The 21,998-nt window shown below is 44.3% G+C and overlaps 1 protein-coding gene across 3 annotated transcripts in view; it reads right to left on the reverse strand.

Annotated features, from left to right (window-relative positions):
• The window catches only part of LOC124231428 (vacuolar protein sorting-associated protein 26C), a 53,064-nt gene that overhangs the window by 8,656 nt on the left and 22,410 nt on the right, over positions 1–21,998 (reverse strand). For 2 of the 3 annotated variants that reach the window (XM_046648230.1, XM_046648229.1), the window contains exons 2-4: positions 9,933–10,076; positions 8,570–8,719; positions 3,610–3,690 (exon numbers count right to left, since the gene is read on the reverse strand). In XM_046648230.1, the coding sequence (XP_046504186.1) occupies positions 3,610–3,690; positions 8,570–8,719; positions 9,933–10,076 (375 nt within the window). The remainder of the gene's footprint in view (positions 1–3,609; positions 3,691–8,569; positions 8,720–9,932; positions 10,077–21,998) is intronic. The other variant, XM_046648231.1, reaches the window with a different exon arrangement.

Here is a 21,998-nt window from a genome sequence, read left to right on the forward strand (position 1 = left end):
GCCAACAGTTCCACAGTCAGACTCCTCTTTCTCTTTTTTTTTTTAAAGATTGGCACCTAGGCTAACAACTGTTGCCAATCTTCTTTTTTTTTTTTAAGGATTGGCACCTGGGCTAACAACTGTTACCAACTTTTTTTTTTCTGCTTTATTTCCCAACCCCCGCCCCCGGTACATAGTTGTATATCCTAGTTGCAGGTCCTTCTAGTTGTGGGATGTGGCACGCCGCCTCACTGTGGCCTGACGAGCGGTGCCATGTCCACGCCCAGGATCCGAACCCTGGGCCGCCGAGGCGGAGCGCGCGAACTTAACCACTCAGCCACGGAGCCGGCCCCCAGACTCCTCTTTCTCTTAAAGGAATGAAGAGGAGCATAACGAGCCAGGAAGAACCGGTACCCAGAGGCAGGATGCCTGGTTCTAAACACAGCTCTGCCAACAACAATGTGCAGTTCTCTGTCAAATTTCTTCATCCCCCTGACTCAGTTTCCTCGTCTGTAAAATGAGGGGATAGACTTCTTAGTCTCTAAGGTCCCTTTCAGGTGCAGAATTTAAAAATTAGACCTAAAAGGGGCCAGCCTGGTAGCGTAGTAAAGTTTGCATGCTCTGCTTTGGCGGCCCAGGGTTCACAGATCAGGATCCTGGGCACGGACCTAGCACTGCTCGTCAAGCCATGCTGTAGGAGTGTCCCACATAAAACAGAGGAAGATTGGTACAGATGTTAACTCGGGGCCAATCTTCCTCAGGAAAACAAAAAAAAAATTAGACCTAAGAAACAGAATAGTATTGCTGGGAGATAGGTATCTTAAACCTGGCTTTTAGAATGAGAGCTAACACCAGAGTGTCTCAGTGTGCCACTGAATCTGCACGATGACCCTCTGGGGTGCTATGACTGTCACTGGTCCCACTTCACAGAGGAGGACAGTGGGGCGCAGAGGGCCTCAATGGCTTGCTCAAGCAAGTGGCAGAGGCGGGACTCAAACCCAGGTGGTCTGGCTCCACCAGCAGGGCTGTCAGCCACTGAGCTACACAGCTGTCTATCTGCAAGAATCACACCTATAAATTAATGAATTAGAAACGTCACCATAATTAATTAACAACGATCATCTCCACATTACGTAACTGCAGAACCCACCAACATAGCCAAGCTTCGCCAGGGCCTGCCTGGCATCTTTACTCAGGGGCCAGGATCCAAAGGCCACGGATGCCAGAGGGCAGGGGGGCCGTGGGGGAGGAAGGGCACTGACCAATCCGCCAACTCCACTCACTGACCAGAAGCTTCTTCTCGGGACCACTCTTCTTGGAGATACTCTTTTTATGAACAGGTTCATGAGCACACTCTTTAGTGAATATACTCCTCCTTCAGAATGTAAGGAACATTTAACGTGTTGTCAACTACAGGTCACAGTGCGGTCTGGCCTTCCCGTGAAATCACTCGCAGGGAACACAGCCTTGCAAGCCGAGTGTTGACACAGCACCGGGAGCAGGGGGAAGCCCCACGGGCTCTGCCGTGGCCGCCTACCCTGAGGGGAGCTGACCGACAAGGGGCTGCGCAGTCATGACCAGGCTGTGGGTGGGGGCCCTAGGCTGCGGCCTGGCTCTGGGCAGGGGGCTGAATTTGGGCTCGTTCTTCTTCACAAAGTTGTAGACTCTTGTTATTAAGGACATAAAAGGGTATTATGTCTTTTATAGGTAATAATCTACATTAAAAAAATTTTTTTGCTTCAGTTTGAAGACTTTTGACGGAACAAAGGAAAATATTCATCAAAATCACATAACTTTGAAAAAAGATAAATATTTTTTCATATTTTACACAAATTTATATATTTTATCACTAAAAGAGACACTTCAAACACCGTGATTAAAAATTTATAAAGAGGGAAGCTACAACTGTTAGAAGTCCTAAAAAGTCAAAAAAATGACACAAATAAAGGACATCAGTGATTTTGCCAATCTTATGCACAAGAGACTTAAGACTTACATTTTTACCTTTTTTGTGTGAGGAAGATTGTCCCTGAGCTAACATCTGTGCCAGTCTTCCTCTATTTTATGTGGGATGCCTCCACAGCATGGCTTGATGAGCAGTGATAGGTCTGCACCTGGTATCTGAACCTGCAAACCCTGGGCCACCGAAGCAGAGTGTGCAAACTTCACCACCACGCCACTGGGCTGGCCCCAAGACCTACATTTTTACTTTTTAATCACTATTAAAAGATACTCATGGACACTTCATAATAGTGTAAAGGAAACGCAACTGCAAATTTTCCATAAAAATTAACTGCATCACAATGTAGTTTATTACATTGGCAAAGGCGTGGGACACGTGTGAGCCCCTGGCCGCCATGTCCTGCTCATGGCACTCAAGCTGTGGGCTGCACTATGTAACGAGCCAGGAAAGCCGTGGCCTTGCTGGCTGTGCAGTCCAGGTGACGCGGTGACACGGGCTCAGGCCCCTGGAATCCACACGCTCACAGAGGGCAGGTCTCTTTCAGCTCTGTGAGGCCCTCAGGAGCGGCGTTTCCGAGTCAGCCCAGGAGGATGCCTGGCAGCAGCCGCAGGCCCGCTAGGTGCTCTGGTACCACTCTCAGCCACCGCATCCAGGCTCCACGTGCCTGAACACCTCCAGGAACCCCAGTTTTGCTAACTTCTGTCCCTGAACTGCTGAGACTCAAATTGAAGCCAGAGGTACCAGAGGCTGAGTCTAGGGAGCTGGTCAAGGGAGGGAACCAGGCCACAGCAGAACCGGGAAGGAGGGGCAGGACCGGCCCTGAACCAGAGGCCGTCCAGTGAGCGTGCAGCACAGGGAAGGGAAGGCCCAGGCATGGCAGCAGCAGGGATACAGGACCCGGAAAGGCCCAAGAGACACGAGGAATCAACGGTTATCAGCGTGAGTATCTGTCACCAAAGTGTCACACCGAGGGCAGGCACTGCCAGTCACTCCTAGGGTTCTGCATGATGACCAAGGAATAGCAGGGAGGGGCTGCAGAGGACTCTGAATCCGCCATGAATTCACTTGGAGCCCCTGCAGTGGTAGGGGAGGGGATCCAGTCCCCTAAGTTGGCATGTGAAAGGAATTTTTAAAGAACATTTTGTCACTGCGAAATATTAGCAAAAGGTGTTGTGAGAGGCAACCCACCCTGGCCCTGAGTGTCCCTGTATGTTTGTGCTGGGGATGCCACAATTGTGAGGCCCTGACCATTCTTTACCCGGGCCTGGCCATCTCTGAGCTGTGTTGGCTGTAGCAACCTTGAGGGAGGAGGTGATGTCTCCCTCCGGGCAAAGAGCAGGCTTGCTCACTGCTTGCTGTAACAAAGGTGGGCTCCCCAGCTTGGTGCTCCTCAGCCAAGGCATGAACCCCCTCAGGTCCAGTGTCATTTGGGCCTGTGGCATCACCCTGTGGGACTCTGGGCCCAAGGGAATGATGCACATGCTGATGCTCACACTGCTTGCTATGCCAGGAGAAACCAGGTCCCTTGTCTCTGACCCAGAGTCTCGTGTCTCTCAGCAGCCACAGAACAGTAACAGGCTAACTTATTAGCCTGTAAGTAGGGTAAACTCCCCGACCCCACAGAAGAGTCCTAGTATTAAGGCCCCGAGCCCCCAAGCACAGCTTACAGCAGAGTGAACGATGAATTCACAGGTCTTTGTCAAGTCCTTGGCCAGCAGAGACCGCTTCATGTCACAGCGCAGGGTGTACTAGAGGGAGAAGTTGGAGAAGAAAAGGTCATTTTAACGCGATTTGCTTTCATCTTGGAATTATATTCAGAGAGGCAAGTCAGTCAATATTTTAGGGAAACTGTCCAATTAATGTATTATAGGAAATGAATATACATAATGGGGGGGGGTTACGGCTCAAAATAAACGCTTTTCTACAAAAAAACAAAAACCAAAAAACACTTTAAGGTTGTTCCTCAGCCTAGTCCCACAGCCGTCCTGTAGCTGGACCCACTGGAACACAGGTGCAGGGTCTTACCTGGAACCCAGAAAAAGACCAGACCGGCGGAAGAGAAAGAACATGCACTTAGGAGAAGCTAGCTCAAATCCAGTTATCTGTCTTACTGTGTGAGCCCAGACAAACAACAACTTCTCTGATCTTTGGCTTCCCGCCCCGTGGAACGGGGATATTAAACCTGCCTTCAGTGAGAATCAAATGAGACCACATGTGAAAAGCATTTAGTGCAGGGCCTGGCAGCTCTTGATAAAACAGCACCTGTTTTGTTGTAAGGATTAGAAAACCTATGTTGCAAGGACTAGAAATGGCTGGAACAGCATCTGGCACTTCAGAGACCAACTGGAGCAAGTTGCTCTCCGCTCCCTCTCACTGCCGAGGGCTCCGTGCGCACAGCCTGGCACGTGGCGTGGGCGGGGTGGGGGGGGGAACTCAGTCACACCCTGCCCTCGGGGCATCTGTGCACTGAAGGCAAGTTACACGCAGTAACAAGGTCCAGAGACCGGCACTCCAGGACATCTCAGAACTAGCTCCTCACATTTTAACCTTAAGAAGGAATAACAAAGGGACAGTCTTTTTTCAAATTTTTATTTTGGAAAATTCAAACATATACAAAGGCAAAGAAGAGTGAAAGGAAGCCCCACATCCCATCAGCCAACGCCCCCATGGTCAGCTCGGGGCTGATCTGATTCAACTACTCTTCCCTCAGTGCGCCCCACGCCCCATCGGCCAATACACAGACGGATCCTGCGTGCACAATAAAGTGCACAGGGAAGTAACGCATCTTGCTTTTAACAGCCGCATTCGATTTCTCTGCTGTCCCCACGCTGTTTTTCTGAACGAGCCACTGCCGGTGCGCTGCCGCAAGGTGGGCCCTGCCTCCCCGAGGGAGAGCCCCACAGCAGAGCCGGTCACTGAGTGAAGCAGGCTCCGACCGGAGACTGTTCTCACAGCCCCGTCCACGCGCCCAGAGACTGGCAACAAAACTCCACAGCATGGTCACTGTCTTAATGCTAATCTCAAAAAAATCGCATAACCTGTGTTTAATAAAGTTAGCTGCTATTTTAATCACCCAGGAAAAACTTCTGAATTACATTAAAAATAATTTATATAACTGGGACTATATGCATACTTGAATCAAGAAGCTACATTATTATCAACAACCTGTCTACATTAAACAAGAAGTTACTAGATATTTAAGGTACCACTTTTAAAACATTAAAAAAATTTTTTTTTTAAATAATCATCCCTTGTGTGCAAGGATCTTTTTTTATATATATTCTCTATGGAGATTTCAATCTGGTGTCCCCGAGCAGCTACGCTCAGTGGGGGCTGGGCTACTATACATGTATACGTATGTCTATGTGTGCATTACGTATGTATACATACATATCGTCCTCTTCCTGTACACCCCACACGCGGTCTAGAGGGGGCAGTATTTTGTTCCGCCTTGCCTGGTCTCTGATTCGTCTCCTGATGGGAACTTCCCATTAGTCTCCAGGTGCCGGCAGGGCTGACCTCCCCGGCCCGGACCTGGGTGTAGAAGTGACCAGTAAGCCCAGACTGGCGCTGGGACTACAGGAAAGAATCCCTTCTGCTGGGGTTGCCAACCCAGTGGACTGTAAGCCCTGCAGCCACTGGCTGGCCGCCAGCTCCGCCATGGCAAGGGGAGAGGCTGCCCGAGGCTGCAGCCGGCACAGAAGAAAGCCAGCCGGAGACAGGACTGGGGTCCGCCCCGGCCTCGACATGCCCCTGGAGTTGCTAGGCCTAAGGTCCAACACCCCTTTTTTGGCTAAGTCAATTTGGGTTGGATTTTTATAACTTGCAAACAAAAGGATGTGAATACAGGCATCAACTTTTGGTCACTAGATGTTTTTTAGGTGTGAAAGCAATAATTAGTAATATAAGCCAGTCGGTGATAAGTGAGGGAGGGGAGAAAAGAGGAAAACACTGACATTATGTTCTAGGAATTGGGTAAGTTCCCTCCCGTGTACTTTCTCAATCCTAACAACACAAAAATAAGAACTGTTAGGATATCATCAGGACAGTCAGCATTAATTCACTCAATCACTCACCAAACATTACCTGGCACATCCTCTGTGCCAGCTGCTATGCTAACGAAGCACTTCACGCCAAGACCTCATCAACCCTCCAGGAGCTGAGGTCAGGCAGGCTGCTCCGGGTCACAGAGGTGGGATTGGAATTTACACCTGCCAGCTGCCAGAACCCATGCTCTGAACCTGTACGTAACACTGTAGTTCAAGCCCAGATCTGTCTGCCGCAGAGCCCCGGATCTTTTCACTTTATCGTGATCTCTCCCAGTTACTAAGGAGCCAGCCAGGTGGTGTGAGCTACAGGAGGTCAGAGGGGTCTGGAGGGCCAGGCTTGAGCAGGGCGCCAACAGGAAGTGCAAGATGCAGTCTTGTCGACTGTCAGTAAACACAATATCAACAGGAACAAAGAAAGAAGATGCCTGTCTAGATTTAAAGCAGACTCCTAAGAAGGATATTTTTAACTGTGAGAAAGCATGACTAGCATCTTATAAACTAATTCTGAAGACACAATGCCAGCAGACGTGTTGGTGCTGCTCTATTCCGTGTGACAGTATGGAATCTTGCTAGTACAGCCACAAGAGTAAAATGAACATAATAAAACTTGCCTACAATTTAAATAACTTTTAAAAAAATAGTTGCACAAAAGACAACTAGAAAAGACTGACAGATTCTTGAGTGCACTGTGTAATAATAAAAATGAGAAATGAATGCAACATGATGGAGAAGAAGACACGTGAACATCATCAGGCCCTCCATCACCCAGACACTGCAAGTTGGTGATTTCATACTGGCTACATTTTAAATCCTTTCCTCGGTCTTATGATTTTTACATTATGTTACTATCAAACAATTTAAATTACAAATGTAAAATGTCTTTGTTGCCATATAATTTTTTTTTTGGCTGAGGAAGATTAGCCCTGAGTTAACATCTGTGCCAATCTTCCTCTACTTTGTACGTGGGTCACCTCCACAGCATGGCTGTCAAGTGGTGTAGGTCCGTGCCCAGCATCCGAACCTGCGAAACCCGGGGCCGCCGAAGCAGAGCACACGAACTTAACCACTCGGCCATGGGGATGGCCCCTCCTATTGCATTTGAAATAGTTTCCAATTTACACACAGCTATGTGGGAACACAAGTACACAAGTTTTGTATGGATACCTAGGCATACAGCCTTTCTTGGCAATATTTGGAAAAGGATGAGATTTCCAATTTTATTTCAAACATACTAATCTTTTAACAAGAATGATAAACATAGGGGAAAGCAACAAGAAGTATGATGAGTGAAAATCTGAGATTATTCTGTTCAGTTTCTAACGAACGTATGCTGGTATTATTAAATAAACAGTACTAAAGAACTACTGTGTGGGTAATGTAAGTTAATGCTGATTCTGGAAAGAGAATAAAAATAATTTTCAAGTGAAACGTTTGAGATATTTTCAGTCTTGCTAAAAGGGCGTTTTTCATTTACCTTCTTTCATGGTGAAGGTATTTCCACCCTACAAAGCTGGTCAGAGCACATATGTGTGGACATCAGCGACCTGTATGTCTACGCAAGCTGCTCCCTTTGAACCTAGATGCTCACCCAATCATCACTGTTACTGCCCAAGGGCTGTCCAAGGCCTTCAGTGCATATACTGCCTGAAACAGGTGCACCAATAATAAAGGCCTAGAAATGTTTTCTTCTTTACACAGACATGCACTGCAATAGAGTACATCATACCACACGGGTTTCTTCTTGACAGATCTTTCAGGCAATTCATAAAACTTACAGACAAACCTCTGGTTAAACTCTCTCAAGTGTTTTGAGGATTTCTATTTTAAAAGTGCCATATTTTAAGCAGGGGAATTGTCTCTACCAAGACAAAATGATCAGCTAAAACTTAATAAATCAGAAAGTTCCTAACTTTAGCCCTCTTGCACATACGTAAGACAAAATAGTTCTGCCTCCTCTGGCGAGGGGAACCGCTACAGGCTGGACACACAAAAGTACCTTTCTTTCCACTGAACACAGGAAAAGGCTCTCTTTCTCTCGCTCTGAGTCATGACTCCAAACTGCGCCCGAGACAACAATAGCAACTGTGGAAGGGGCCTGCCCAGCAGAGGTAGACGGGAAGTCATAAATTCACTTCCCCTCACTCACGAGGTTTGTTCAAGAAAACACACAAGCCTGTGTTAAAGTAGCAGCCTTTGGTATTAAACAGAGATGTTTATACATATAAAACAGACAAGTCAGTGCCGGTGCCAGAGAGAAGTGCGGGCCTATCTGTGGCCAACAATAAAAGTCCCCTCACAGGCCCCCCATGTGGCCTGAACAGAGCCCAAAGGAAACAAAGCAATTTTTAAAAAGAAGTTACAGCGTGGGTCCTCCAGGATTCCTATCAAAAATAATGCTCACACATGACATGAGTTCTGCAGGGCAAAATGAGAAATCACCACAGAGTGTCCGTGGGAGAGCTCAGCAATAATGACAGAGTTCAATTCTCGGGTCCACATATTAGCTCTCAGTGAAAGAGAGACCCAGCTGTTCTGTAGAAGGAGGTTATGCAGTCAACGCATGGGGCGGGAAACTCACCTGAATGTTGACAAACACGCCGTGGTAAGTCTCATACAGAACCTTGTTCCCCTTCACGTGCAGAGGAAACTCAAAAGGAATCTCTGTTTTGCCGGGGGGGAATTTCCCTGGCTTCACCATTTCGATGGTGCTGTTGATGATCTGGATAGGCTGCAAAGAAAAATCAGCTCAGCCCACAACACGCACTGTGAGATGCACTTTCAAATCTCTCCCGAAACACACCATATCCCAAGCCCTGGCATGCTACCATCATGGTGTCTTGGGCAGCACAGAGCTGGAGATGAATGGCGAGTCGGTTCAAGTCTTTGGCACAAGAATGGCTCACTGACCGTATTGGATGCTTAGGTGTTTGGTGCACAGTAGGAAGTAAACCGCTATTTCCCTCTCCTCTCCCCAGACACCTCAGTTAACTGTCCCACCGACCCTCCCGGCAGGCACCCCATCTTCAGAAGGAAGACGTGGATGAGGCACAGTGGAGGTACTTGACGAGGAGGGCTGCCATCTGAACCCACGCTCCTCCTCACCGGCCTGCGTCTTCTTGGCTCATGCCACTCCAGATGGCATCAGCCTCCTGGGGGCCTGAACACCGCCAGCCTCGTGGGGCCAAGCAGGGCCTCTGTTCAGCCCTGGGCAGGCCTCGGCTGGGGCTCCAGGGAGGGAGATGGTACTAACATTTGGGACCTGCCTAAAAGGCGGGTAGCACACCTAACTAGTTAACGTATTTTAAGCTTTGGGTTAGCACCACTGTGAGAAAGTCCATAACTTACGAAGGGAGTCGCCACATTGTGGAACAACAGGAAGGCCCTGAATGTGAACACAGTTAATGACCCCGTCCTTCCTCTAAACTCGTTCCCCTCAAAACTTAAGGAGTCCATACGTCCTTCAGGAAGAGGAAACCGTAAGCACAGAAAAAGAGTTTACATTCTGGAATGCAGAACTCCACCCTACGCAACAAAAAGGGAAGAAGGGTCACGGCTCTTGTCTCCCCTCACCTGAACGCCAGATCCAAGAGCAGCAGCCGACACGGCGAAAAGGCCAATTTTGTTCTGGAAAGGGAAGCGCCAGAAGCCACAGGCACAACCTCTGGGAGCTCTGGTCTCTTGGATGGCTGAAATTAGTCCCCCCGAGTCCTCCTATCCTATCTAACAGGACGGAGAACAGGCTGACTTCCAGTGACAGGATGTATTCAGAATCAAAATGTCTGAGTATTTTTTGAGTTTGATGAGTAAATATTAATAGTATGACTATCAGTTTTTTATCTTGTAAAATAAGGACAGATAACAATAATAAAGCCAGACAGCAAGTAAAAACCGCCCCAAACCCGCGAACAATGAGCCGGAATGTGCAAGCGAAGCAGTCTTACCTTCACGGAATTATAGAAGGCCTCGAAGACGCCCACGCTCTTGGCGCTGAGCTGCAGGTTCACGGTCCCCTCCACCGTCAGAAAGAGGCCCTGGTGCTGGACTGGGTCCTTGCCAGACACAACCACCACCCCCGAGAGCATCTCCTAGGAGAGGAATTCCTATTGTCATTTTAAAATTTATATTGGAAATTTAATTTCCCAGTCAAATTAGCACGTTTCCTTCATTCACCTTGTTTGTTAGCAAAAGTCAGTCCCAGTCACGATCAATTCGTTCGAAGATGCAGACGTTCATTGAGCCCATATTTCAGACCAGACACCTGGATGCCAGGATGGAGAAGGCAGGGCCCCTGGTGGGGGGCCAGGTGCCCACTGATAATTACAGGACAGGGCTGGACGCACACTGATGGGGAGCCCCGGGGGAGTAGTGAGCAATCTCATGCCATCTCAGCCCTCCTGACACTTTCACTCCCGCTGGGAGAACCCCAACAAATGTCTGACTTCAAAAGGGCAAGGGGGCAAGTGGCAGCCGCACACATCACACATGCGCACGGCTACAATCTCTTCAGAAGGACTACAATAAAATAAAGCTCTCTGCTGTAGGTTCTTCCTCAACTACGCCGACTAAAACAACTGCCTTTTCAATGCATGAGTAATTCAACACCAGTGTTAGCCTGGTGTCCTCTCTGCCCAGAACGCCTCACTGAGGAGCCATCTGAGGTCGGCAGTACAACACACGAAGACAACACCCCACTTTCAGTAGAGACCCTCCTCGCTCCCTCCACGGCCCTGTGCACTTTGGTGACATCCAAGCACAGATTTCCCTGGTTCATAAATCATTTAAGAAGGATTTCACAACAGACTGTCCATTCATTCATCTGTAGATAATGACTGAGTAACAGAATATGGACATTACATCCTTTATTGGATGGCAGTTTCTTCCTGTCGCCACAGAACTCGACAGTCTCAATTTGCTATGGGGGTTTGAGTGGAAAAGGAAGTTGAGGAGATTAAATAGTGTCAACCCGAGCGGAAAGAGAATCCACAGTAAATACAAAACGATGTGTTTCTGAAGTGACCTTTGGGAACGTAGCATGACTGCTGTCACATGGTAATACAATGGCAGAAGATTCTTGACAACAAAACCAAAAAAAGAAAGACAGCAAAAGTAAAATGGTCTGAGGATCAACGCATTAAAAACTTCTGTCCTCTTGGTGTTTAAATCTGTTTACCTTTTATTTCCTCTAGACATCTAGTGAAAAACTTTCACCAAGTGCTCGCATTATGTGCAATTTGGTGAGCAGGGGATATTCTATGTCACTTAAATGTGCTAAATATTTTGGTTTTGTTTCCTACTCTCCCATAAAAAGTGCATACAAAAATTTAAAAGAAAATTCCTCTGAAATAAGTTAACTTTTAAATTTAATTAAAATTTTCTATTAATTTTTGTACAACCCAAATCAAACAGAAATCTAATTAAAAAAAATTTTTAATGCACTAGTATATTTTTAAAAATCTACTTGACTACTATGTCCCAGAAATAAAATGAGACAAAATAAGTTCATGAACTTTATCAATTGAACAACACAATAGCACTTGAGGACAGTTCTGCTCCTATCTAACTGCAACATTTTCAGTTAATCTCGTGGGAACCGGATCTGGGCTGACTATGGATTGGCATATTATAATCATGACATCAATAGAACCTTTTCCTTCCTTAATCTCAATGGCCAAAGAAGGAAAAAGCAGTGAAGCACCTTGGGAGTAAGCAAAGTAAATATTTTATGACCCAAGGGCCTCTTGTGGCATTCTTTGATTTAATTAAGAAAGAATATAGCAGAGGGAATACAAAACTAACAAAATATGTGCAGATAAATGAGGCATCCTTATGATATACAGGTCTGTTCAGTTCCTACCAACAAAAGAGGGACATGGTTAGTCCAAGAGTAGCTCAAGGAGCCAAGAATTTTAGAAACAAGATGGTTCAACAAGGAGTTGAGACTCATAACAATGAGAAAACAGACAATACTTTTTTTGGTTTTTGTTTTGTTGATGTTGAGCTATAATCAACATATAACATCTTATTAATTTCAGGTGTACCCGACAATTCCTGATTGATTCTGGGAAAAGAGGATAGAATGAACTTGAATAAGTAAAATTAAGGAAAACTCAAGACCTCACCAAGAACTTCCCCCTCAGACTTTTGTCTAGAACTCTCAACAAGGAGAAAATGAGATCATGGCTCTGGATAGTGCCAATATCTCACCCGACGTAATATAGGGGTCCTTCGACTGGGGGCCATGATTTCAAAGAGGGGCCGCTCACAGAACCCCAGAAACGATATACAAAGTCATCCACACGTGTGCTAATTTTTAGGGAGAAGAGCCATAGCTTTTGTCATATCGTCAAGGAGACCCTTGACCTGAGAAAGGTTAAGAAACACAGAAGAGGAGAGATGTAGGCCCGACACTTGCATGCATACAGAAGACACGAGGTGACAGCGCCCAGTGCCTTAGCCTGCATGCCTCACCCCTTAAAGGGACTTGCAACCGTGCTAATCGTCTAGGTGGGCCAGCACGGATGCGTCTGATCCCACCAGTGCCATGAAAACCTTACCCTCTGCAAGGTGACACGTTCAAGGGAACCATGTCACAGAGAGTCTGCTGCAAGTCAGCTCAAGTCCCTGCCCTGGAGGGCTAAGTCTAGAGAAAGGCTTCAAGCAGCCAGCTGCAACCACAAACCAAAAGACCGGGCGGGGAACCAGGCTACTGGGCACACCCCGACCCTCGCGGGCACGCCGCCTTTCAGCAGCAACCACTACCAAGTTCGTCCAAAGGGTGGTAAGAGACTACGTTTTCTAACTCTGTCTTCTCGAAATATGAAAGGCCACTACCAAGCTAGACAGCTTTGTCTTTTTTGTTCTCTGGAATGAAACGCCAAACCCATAATTAGGACTCTGGGTTCGAAGATGGTGGCGTCAAGTCAGCATTCCCCTCCAGCTTCCTGGAAATCACCCAAAAGAACAAGAAACAAAACCACAAACTCCATTTTCGGCGAAGCAAGGAGACAGTCAAATACCATGAAATAGATGTAAGAGCAGCTAAAAAGAGTGAAGACTTGCACAGGCGGGCATGCGGTATAAAGGCAAAACAAGCCCCTCGGCTGTGGAAACACGCTTCTGGAAGGTGAGGGACACCTGGGAGCAGCCGCACTGGTCACAGGCCTCGCTGGGGCTGGCCGGGCTCTAAGTAGCAGAGGTGGCGGCGAGGAACCCTACAAACGCGCCCCACGCAGGGAGCAGGGAGCAGGGAGCAGTGGGCTCTGCGGCAGTCAGAGAGGCCCCTGGCACTGGGAAACCTCCCCAGCTGCTTATCTCACAGGGGGAAGAAAAGGAAAGGAAAAAATAAAGAAACGCACCGTAAAACCTCAGCCAGCCTGGTCTAGGAATAAAGCCACCTCCTACAGGAAGGAGACATGCAAAGAACCAGCGGAGGAGCATGCACAGGACATGTAATGGATTTAAAAACGAGGGATGACTCATATGAGGAATTTAAAATTATGGACTAAGAACAGTTTAGTGGAAACCAGGGGAAAGGTGGGGTGGGGGGTGGGCACAAAGGGTGAAGTGGTGGGCACAAAGGGTGAAGTGGTGCACCTACAACATGACTGACAAACATTAATGTACAACTGAAATTTCACAAGATTGTAATCTATCAATAACTCAATAAAAAAATAATAAAAATAAAAATAAATAAAATAAAAACGAGGGATGAGGGGGGCTGGCCCCATGGCCGAGTGGTTAAGTTCGCGCGCTCCGCTGCAGGCATCCCAGTGTTTCGTTGGTTCGAATCCTGGGCGCGGACATGGCACTGCTCATGGAGCCACGCTGAGGCAGCGTCCCACATGCCACGATTAGAAGGACCCACAACGAAGAATATACAACTATGTACCTGGGGGTTTTGGGGAGAAAAAGGAAAAAAAAAAAAAAATTTTAAATTAAAAAAAAAAATGAGGGACAAGGGAAGGAGAGGGAGAGAAATCCAGGTGGCAGATGAACATACAAACGACAGACCACATCACTCTTCTTCGGCTTCTCATGTCACTCAGGGTAAAGGCCAAGGTCATTTCACTGCCTAAAAGGAGGAGGTGTCCCTCCCCCTGACCTGTCTGACCTCATCTCTTCCCCCCTTAGTCACTCCGATGCTCTCACTAGCCCCCTTGCTGTTCCTTTAACACCCTGCACAATCCAGCCTCGGGGCATCTGCACATGCTCTTCCCTCCACCTGGATGCTCTTCCTCTGGATACCCACACGGCTTGTGACAGAGTCTCTCCCTGACCTAACTCTACTCGGCCTCCCTGAGCTCTTTTTCAACTAGCCTCAACTTTTGGATCTGTGTTCCTCTCTGCATCACCCAATTTTAGCAAGAATTCTGCTAAGTCAGTTGAGCCATCCTCCAGGTCTGATCACCTGATATTTGATGGGGTTCCTCATCCTCCACCATCCCCCACATGATGTCTCATCACCCTGGACCACCTTCAGCAAGAACCCCGGTAGGTCACTTTAGCCAGGATGCCCCCTGACTCGTGATGTTTCTTCTCAGTAATTTTCCATCCACTGACTTGCTCCTGGGTTATTGATTCCCACTTGCCCATGCTGTAGTTGGAGTTGAGCCGGACCTGTCTCCCACTGCTAGACCCCATTATACTGTTGCCAGAGTTCCCCCTTGAATAAACCCTGCCTTACCCTCTTTAACAAGTATCATGAATAATTTTTTCTTTAACACGTATTCCCTTATCTCCATCAAGTCACTGCTCAAATGATACCATTTTTTTATTGAGTTCATAATAGTTTACATCAATGTGAGATTTCAGTTGTACATTATTTCCTGTCACCACATAAGTGCTCCCCTTCACCCCCTGTGCCCACCTCCCAACCCCCTTCCCCCAGTAACCACTGAACTGTTTTCTTTGTCCATGTATTTGTTTATATTCCATATATGAGTGAAATCATCTGGTGTTTGTCTTTCTCAGACTGGCTTATTTCACTTAGCATAATTCCCTCCAGGCCCTTCCATGTTATTGCAAATGGGATGAATTTGTCTTTGTTTATGGCTGAGTAGTATTCCACTGTATATATACATACCACATCTTTATCCAATCATCTGTCGATGGGCACTTGGATTGTTTCCATGTCTTGGCTATTGTGAATTGTGCTGCAATGAACATAGTGATGCATATGCTACTTTGGATTGTTGATTTCAAATTGTTTGGGTGGATACCCAGTAGTGGGATACCTGGGTCATATGGTAGTTCTACTTTTAGTTTAGTTTAGTTTTTTTCCCCTGCTTTTTCTCCCCAAATCCCCCCAGTACATAGTTGTATATTTTAGTTGTGGGTCTTTCTAGTTGTGGCATGTGGGACGCTGCCTCAGCATGGCCTGAGGAGCGGCGCCATGTTCGTGCTCAGGATCTGAAGCCGCCAAAGCAGAGTGCACGAACACAACCACTGGGCCATGGGGCTGGCCCCTATTTTTAGTTTTTTGAGGAATCTCTATACTGTTTTCCATAGTGATTGCACCAGTTTGCATTCCCACCAGCAGTGTGTGAGGGTTCCCTTCTCTCCACACTCTCTCCAACATTTGTTATTTTTAGTCTTAGTGATTATAGCCATTTTAACAGGTGTAAGGTGGTATCTTAGTGTAGTTTTGATTTGCATTTCCCTGATGATTAGTGATGTTGAACATCTTTTCATGTGTTTATTGGCCATCTGTATATCTTCTTTGGAAAAATGTCTCTTCATATCCTCTGCCCATTTTTTGATCAGGTTGTTTGTTTTTTTGTTGTTCAGTTGTGTGAGTTCCTTATATATTATGGAGATTAACCCCTTGTCAGATATATGATTTGCAAATATTTTCTCCCAATTGATGGATTGTCTCTTTGTTTTGATTCTAGTTTCTTTTGCCTTGCAGAAGCTCTTAGTAGGATGAACTCCCACTTGTTTTTGTTTCCCTTGTCTGAGAAGACATGGTATTTGAAAAGATTCTTTTTAGTTCGATGTCAAAGAGTGTACTACCGATATTATCTTCTAGAAGTTTTACAGTTTCAGGACGTATCTTCAAGTCTTTGATCCATTTTGAGTTTATTTTTGTGTATGACATGAGATAGTGGTCTACCTTCATTCTTTTGCACGTGGCTGTCCAGTTTTCCCAGCACCATTTATTGAAGAGACTGTCTTTTCTCCGTTGTGTGTTCTTGGTATCTTTGTTGAAGATTAGCTGTCCGTAGATGTGTGGCCTTATTTCTGGGCTTTCAGTCCTGTTCCATTGATCTGTGTGACTATTTTTATACCAGTACCATGCTGTTTTGATCACTATGGCTTTGAAGTACATTTTGACGTCAGGGATTATGATGTCTCCAGCTTTGTTCTTTTTTCTCAGGATTGCCTTAGCAATTTGGGGTCTTTGGTTGCCCCATATGAATTTTAGGATTCTTTGCTCTATTTCTGTGAAGAATGTCACTGGGATTCTGATTGGGATTGCATTGAATCTGTGGCTTGCTTTAGGTAGTATGGACATTTTAACTGTGTTTATTCTTCCAATCCATGTGCATGGAATCTCTTTCCATCTCTTTATGTCATTATCAATTTCTTTCGGTAATGTCTTACAGTTTTTCATTGTATAAGTTCTTCACCTCCTTGCTTAAATTTATTCCTAGGTACTTTATTCTTTTGGTTGCAATTGCAAATGGAATTGTATTCTTGAGTTCTCTTTCTGTAAGTTTGTTATTGGAGTATGGAAAAGCAACTGGCTTTCGTAAGTTGATTCTGTACCCTGCAACTTTACTGTAGTTGTTAATTATTTCTATTAGTTTTCCAATGGATTTTTGGGGGTTCTCTCTCTATATAAGATCATGTCGTCTGCAAACAGCAAAAGTTTCACTTCTTCACTCTCTATTTGGATTCCTTTTATTCCTTTCTCTTGCCTAACTGCTCTGGCCAAAACCTCCAGTACTATGTTAAATAAGAGTGGTGACAGTGGCATCCTTGTCTTGTTCCTGTTCTCAGGGGGATGGTGTTCATTTTTTGCCCATTCAGTATGATGTTAGCTGTGTGTTTGTCATATACGGTCTTTATCATGTTGAGGTAATTTCCTTCTATCCCCATTTTGTTAAGAGTTTTTATCATAAATGGCTGTTGGATCTTGTCAAATGCCTTCTCTGCATCTATTGAGATGATAATGTGGTTTTTATTCCTCAATTTGTTGATGTGCTGTATCGCGTTGATTGACTTGCAGATGTTGAACCCTCCCTGTGTCCACGGTATGAATCCCACTTGATCATGATGTATGATCCTTTTGATGTATTGCTGAATTCGGGTTGCCAAAATTTTGTTGAGGATTTTTACATCTATGTTCATCAGCAATAATGGCCTGTAGTTTTCCTCAAATGACACCATTTTTGTGAGGCCTTCCCTGATCACCCCTATTTAAAACTGCACCGTCCCTCCCCAACACTCATATCCCCCCTCCCTGGCTCTGCTCTGTAGCACTTGTCACCTTGTAAAATACTACATAAGTACCTACCCATTTTATTTATTATCTGTACCCCTGGGATGTAAACTCCACAAGGGTTGAGTGATCGCAAGAGTAGGCACTCAATGAATGTTCACTGAATGACTGCATGACCATTCACAGGAAAAACCAGACCATCAAGCAGACGAAAATTGTGAACTTGGATTTCACCATGAATTTTTAAAATATATGAAGAAATAGCTTCCACAAAGGATGAACACAAAATGGAACTATAAGAGCTCAGGGATGATGAAATGGTGAGGCAAGAGAAAGAGATAAAAATAGAAGACAAGCTCAGAAAAGAGGTGGGAGGAAAAAAAAAGGATCACATAAAAGAGGTGAAATACAAAGGCAAAATACACCAAGAGCAGAATACACAGAAGAGGCGAAAATTGTACACAAAGGGCAGAAATGAGAAAAGTCAAACAGATCAAATGAAAATTTAAGAAAGAATTAAAAAGAATGACCAAAAAATTGATAAAAATGAGATAGGTGAGGAACATCCAAATATGCGTAATGAAGTTCCCGAACAAGAAAAGTGAAATAACAGAACAAACGTTTACTGATAAAATTCTAAAATACTGCAAGGGTAAGTGAATCAGGAATGGCCACAAAACAGAGAGACTCTAACAAAATCATTCTACTTCCTTTAGGGGTCAGGCAAAAGATCAAGTCAATTATACAAGGAGAAAAAAGCAGACTTCTACACAGCCAAGGGCAACTCAGAACGAAAGCAGAGCAAGACCCACGACAGCGCTCAAGGAAACAAAGTGTGACTCTCGAATTTTATAGCTGCCTAAACAGTCACTAGAGTAGAAAGGGAGTTTTAAATGTGCAAAAGCATGCAAGCAAACAAAAACCCCAACGCACAGCGTATCAAAGTCCTTCTTTTTTGTTTTTTTTTGGAGGAAGATTAGCCCTCAGCTAACTACTGCCAGTCCTCCTCTTTTTGCTGAGGAAGCCTGGCTCTGAGCTAACATCCGTGCCCATCTTCCTCTAGTTTATACGTGGGACGCCTACCGCAGCATGGCTGCCAAGCAGTGCCACGTCCGCACCCGGGATCCGAACCAGCGAACCCCGGGCCGCCGAGAAGCGGAACGTGCGAACCTAACCGCTGCGCCACCGGGCCGGCCACTCAAAGTCCTTCTTGAGGAATTCACTAGATAGTAAAATATAACTCTCCGAGGGATGGCTAGAAAAAACAACGTCAAAAGGACCATTTATGAGGACTGAGTCCAGATAACTGTAAGAATTAAGACTGTGACATATGTGGGGATTACGGTGAGACAACAGAATGGGAAATACAAGTCCTGACAGTGCAGAAATTATTTAAATAACACTCGTCGGGAGAGTAAAGGAGCAAGAACACAGGAGGTGGTATTATGTACATGGTTTCCCTATCTTTGACAGCTGGGGTTTAAAAACGTCATTAAAGTCATGCTTTCCAACGTGGCAGCCACTAACCAAAAGTGGCTGTTTAAATTTAAATTTATATTAATTAATATTAAATAAAATTTAAAGTTCAGGTTCTCAGTCGCACCAGCTACATCTCAAGTGCGTAAAAGCCACATTATGGTGAAGGGCTATCATAATGGACAGGGCAGATAAACAGTACATTCACATCATCGGGGAGAGTTCCACTGGACAGGGCTGATTTAAAGTTAATAAATAACGTAGTACAAATAAAGTTAACAAAGGTAAACACTAATAAAGGTAATATTTGTAATAACTAAGATCAGTTGGTAGAAGAGCAGAAAGTGAGAGGGAAAAGAAGAAGAAATATGCTAATTTCATCATTGTCCATAGTAGGGAATTAATAAATAATGTCTAAAACATAAAAGATTTAGGATTAATAAAAAGTTGTAAGCATAACAAGTATAACAAATAAAACTCCAAGTTATTCTATTTTTTCTTTTCTTTTTTCTTTTTTGAGGAAGATTAGCCCTGAGCTAACATCTGTGCCCATCTTCCTCTACTTTTTATGTGGGACGCCTGCCACAGCACAGCTTGCCAGCGGTGCCATGTCCACACCCAGGATCTGAACTGGTGAATCCCAGGCTGCCGAAGCGGAAAGTGTGCACTTAACCGCTGCGCCACCAGGCCGGCCCCAAGTTGTTAGAAAATCACACTCACAACATAAAGTAAAGAAAATAAGACTGTAGAAAGGAAGACGTTTTAAAAGCTACTTAAAAACAATCCCCTCAAACAACAAGAAAGCAGCAATGACAGAATTAATGCCAAAGACATCATATTAATAAATGGGCTAAATTAACATCTATTAAACAGACATTCAGATTTTCTCTCCAAGCAAAATCCAATTTTATGCTGTATGACGGAGAAGCACCTAAAAACAACAGGGATGAGGGTGGGTTTGGAAAGGCTGAAGAAGAAAAGATAAGCAAAGGTATATGAAGCAAAAGCGAAGAAATAAATCATGGGCTGTAATCTTAATATCTGACAAGGCTGAGTTCAAAGAACAAAGGGTTGAACAAGACAAGGAAGGGCACCATGCAACTCTAAATGGTGCAACTCACAGTAAAGACATGGGTATTACTATACATGGATCAGATAACATAGCATCAATGCTCATAAAGCAAAAATTACAGGGGATACAAGGAGAAATGGAGTAAAACACATTAGCTGTGGGAGACGTTAATTTACCTGCCTTAGATCACGACAGACAACGAGGACAAAAAGAAGAAAGGATATAGAAGACCTAAGTTACATATCAATAAGGCATAACTAATATAATAATAATAAGGTATAACTAACTGGCACATGTTGAAATCTACACCCTGAAAACGCTTTTCAGTCTCCATGGTACATTCACAAAAAGTGACCAAATTAACCCATAAATAAGTCCAACAGATCTTTCTTTAGGGAAAAAAAAAAAACGAGAGCAAAGCAAAGTATTCATCTAATCATGAAAAAAAAAGAGGAAAGCAAACACAATATCCAAAATAAGAAATAAGAGGGCAATAGGGATATAGAGGTAATTAATAAGAGAATACACTGTTCAACTGCATATAAGTAAATTTGAAAAGATGATAAAGTAAATTATTTTTCTAGAAAAATATAATTCACCGGAACTAACTCCAAAGGGGACATGAAACCTAAGCAAATCAATCACCACAGGAAAAACAAAGAAAGTTATAAATAAGATCTCCCCCAAAGCACCAGGCCCAAAGAGTTTCACAGATCATTCCCAAATGCGTAAAAGCAGAAAATTCCAATATTAAACTATTCCAAAGCATAAAAAAGGAAGGAATGTCTTTAAAAAAAAAAAAGCAAATGTAACAACGACTCCAAAGTAAGACAAAATCTACATGTACACACAGAAAGAAAACTAAATTTTTTCTAATTTATAAACATCAATGCAAAGGTTCTAAATAAAATATTAGCAAATATAATCCAGTAGCAGCTTATAGGACTATTACACCAAAACCATGTATGATTTAATCCAGGAATGCAAGGATAGTTCTATTATTGAGGAACTCATTATATTAACAGTTCTCCAGAGAAAAATCATACAGTCATCTCCACAGATGCTAAAGAGTCACTCGATAAAATTTAATATCTATTCTTGATAAAATTCTTAGTAAAATAAGATAGAAGGAAACTTCCTTAACCTAACAAAATGTATCTACCTTACCCAAAAGCCAGCATCAAACTTAATGGGAAACGAGATACATTGCATTTAAGTCAGGAATAAAATAAAGATGACCACTATTACCACTATTAACGTACAAGTGTTAGTTAATGCAATGAAATGGGAAAAAAATACGAAAATTGAAAAGCAGGAGGCAAGGGCCAGCCCTGTGGCCGAGTGGTTGAATTCTCACACTCTGCTTCAGCGGCCCAGGGTTTTGCCGGTTCGAATCCTGGGCACGGACATGGCACTGCTCGTCAAGCCATGCTGAGGTGGCATCCCACATGCCACAACTAGAAGGACCCACAACTAGAAGGACCCACAACTAAAAATGCACAACGATGTACCGGGGGGCTTTGGGGAGAAAAAGGAAAAATACAATCTTAAAAAAAAAAAAATGTAGGAGGCAAAATGATCATTAATTGTACATGATATGCTTGTATGCCTGAAAGAACCCAAGAAAATTCTCTGAAAAATGACCAACTGAAGAGGATTTCAGGAAGGAAGGTTGCTGGGTACAAAGTAAATATACAGAGATCAATAAAGCATGTACAAGGCAACAATCAATAAGAAGATACACTGGGAGAAAAGACTTTATTTTCAAAAGCAATAAAAAGTTAAAATACTATAAATCAACTTAACAGGAACTGTCTAAAACCCTGATCAGACAAAAACTTAAAACATGGCTGAAGGGCACAGAAGAAATGAATGGAAAGTCATACCATGTTTTTGAACAGGAAATTTTAACACCCTTAACATATCTACTTTTCCAAAGCCAATCTATAAAGGTAACACATCAGAATAACATCCAAATAACAATAACATCAGAGTTTTGTTTTTCTTTTTTAGAGG

Source organism: Equus quagga, chromosome 21 (assembly GCF_021613505.1).
Source record: "Equus quagga isolate Etosha38 chromosome 21, UCLA_HA_Equagga_1.0, whole genome shotgun sequence".
NCBI lineage: Eukaryota > Metazoa > Chordata > Mammalia > Perissodactyla > Equidae > Equus > Equus quagga.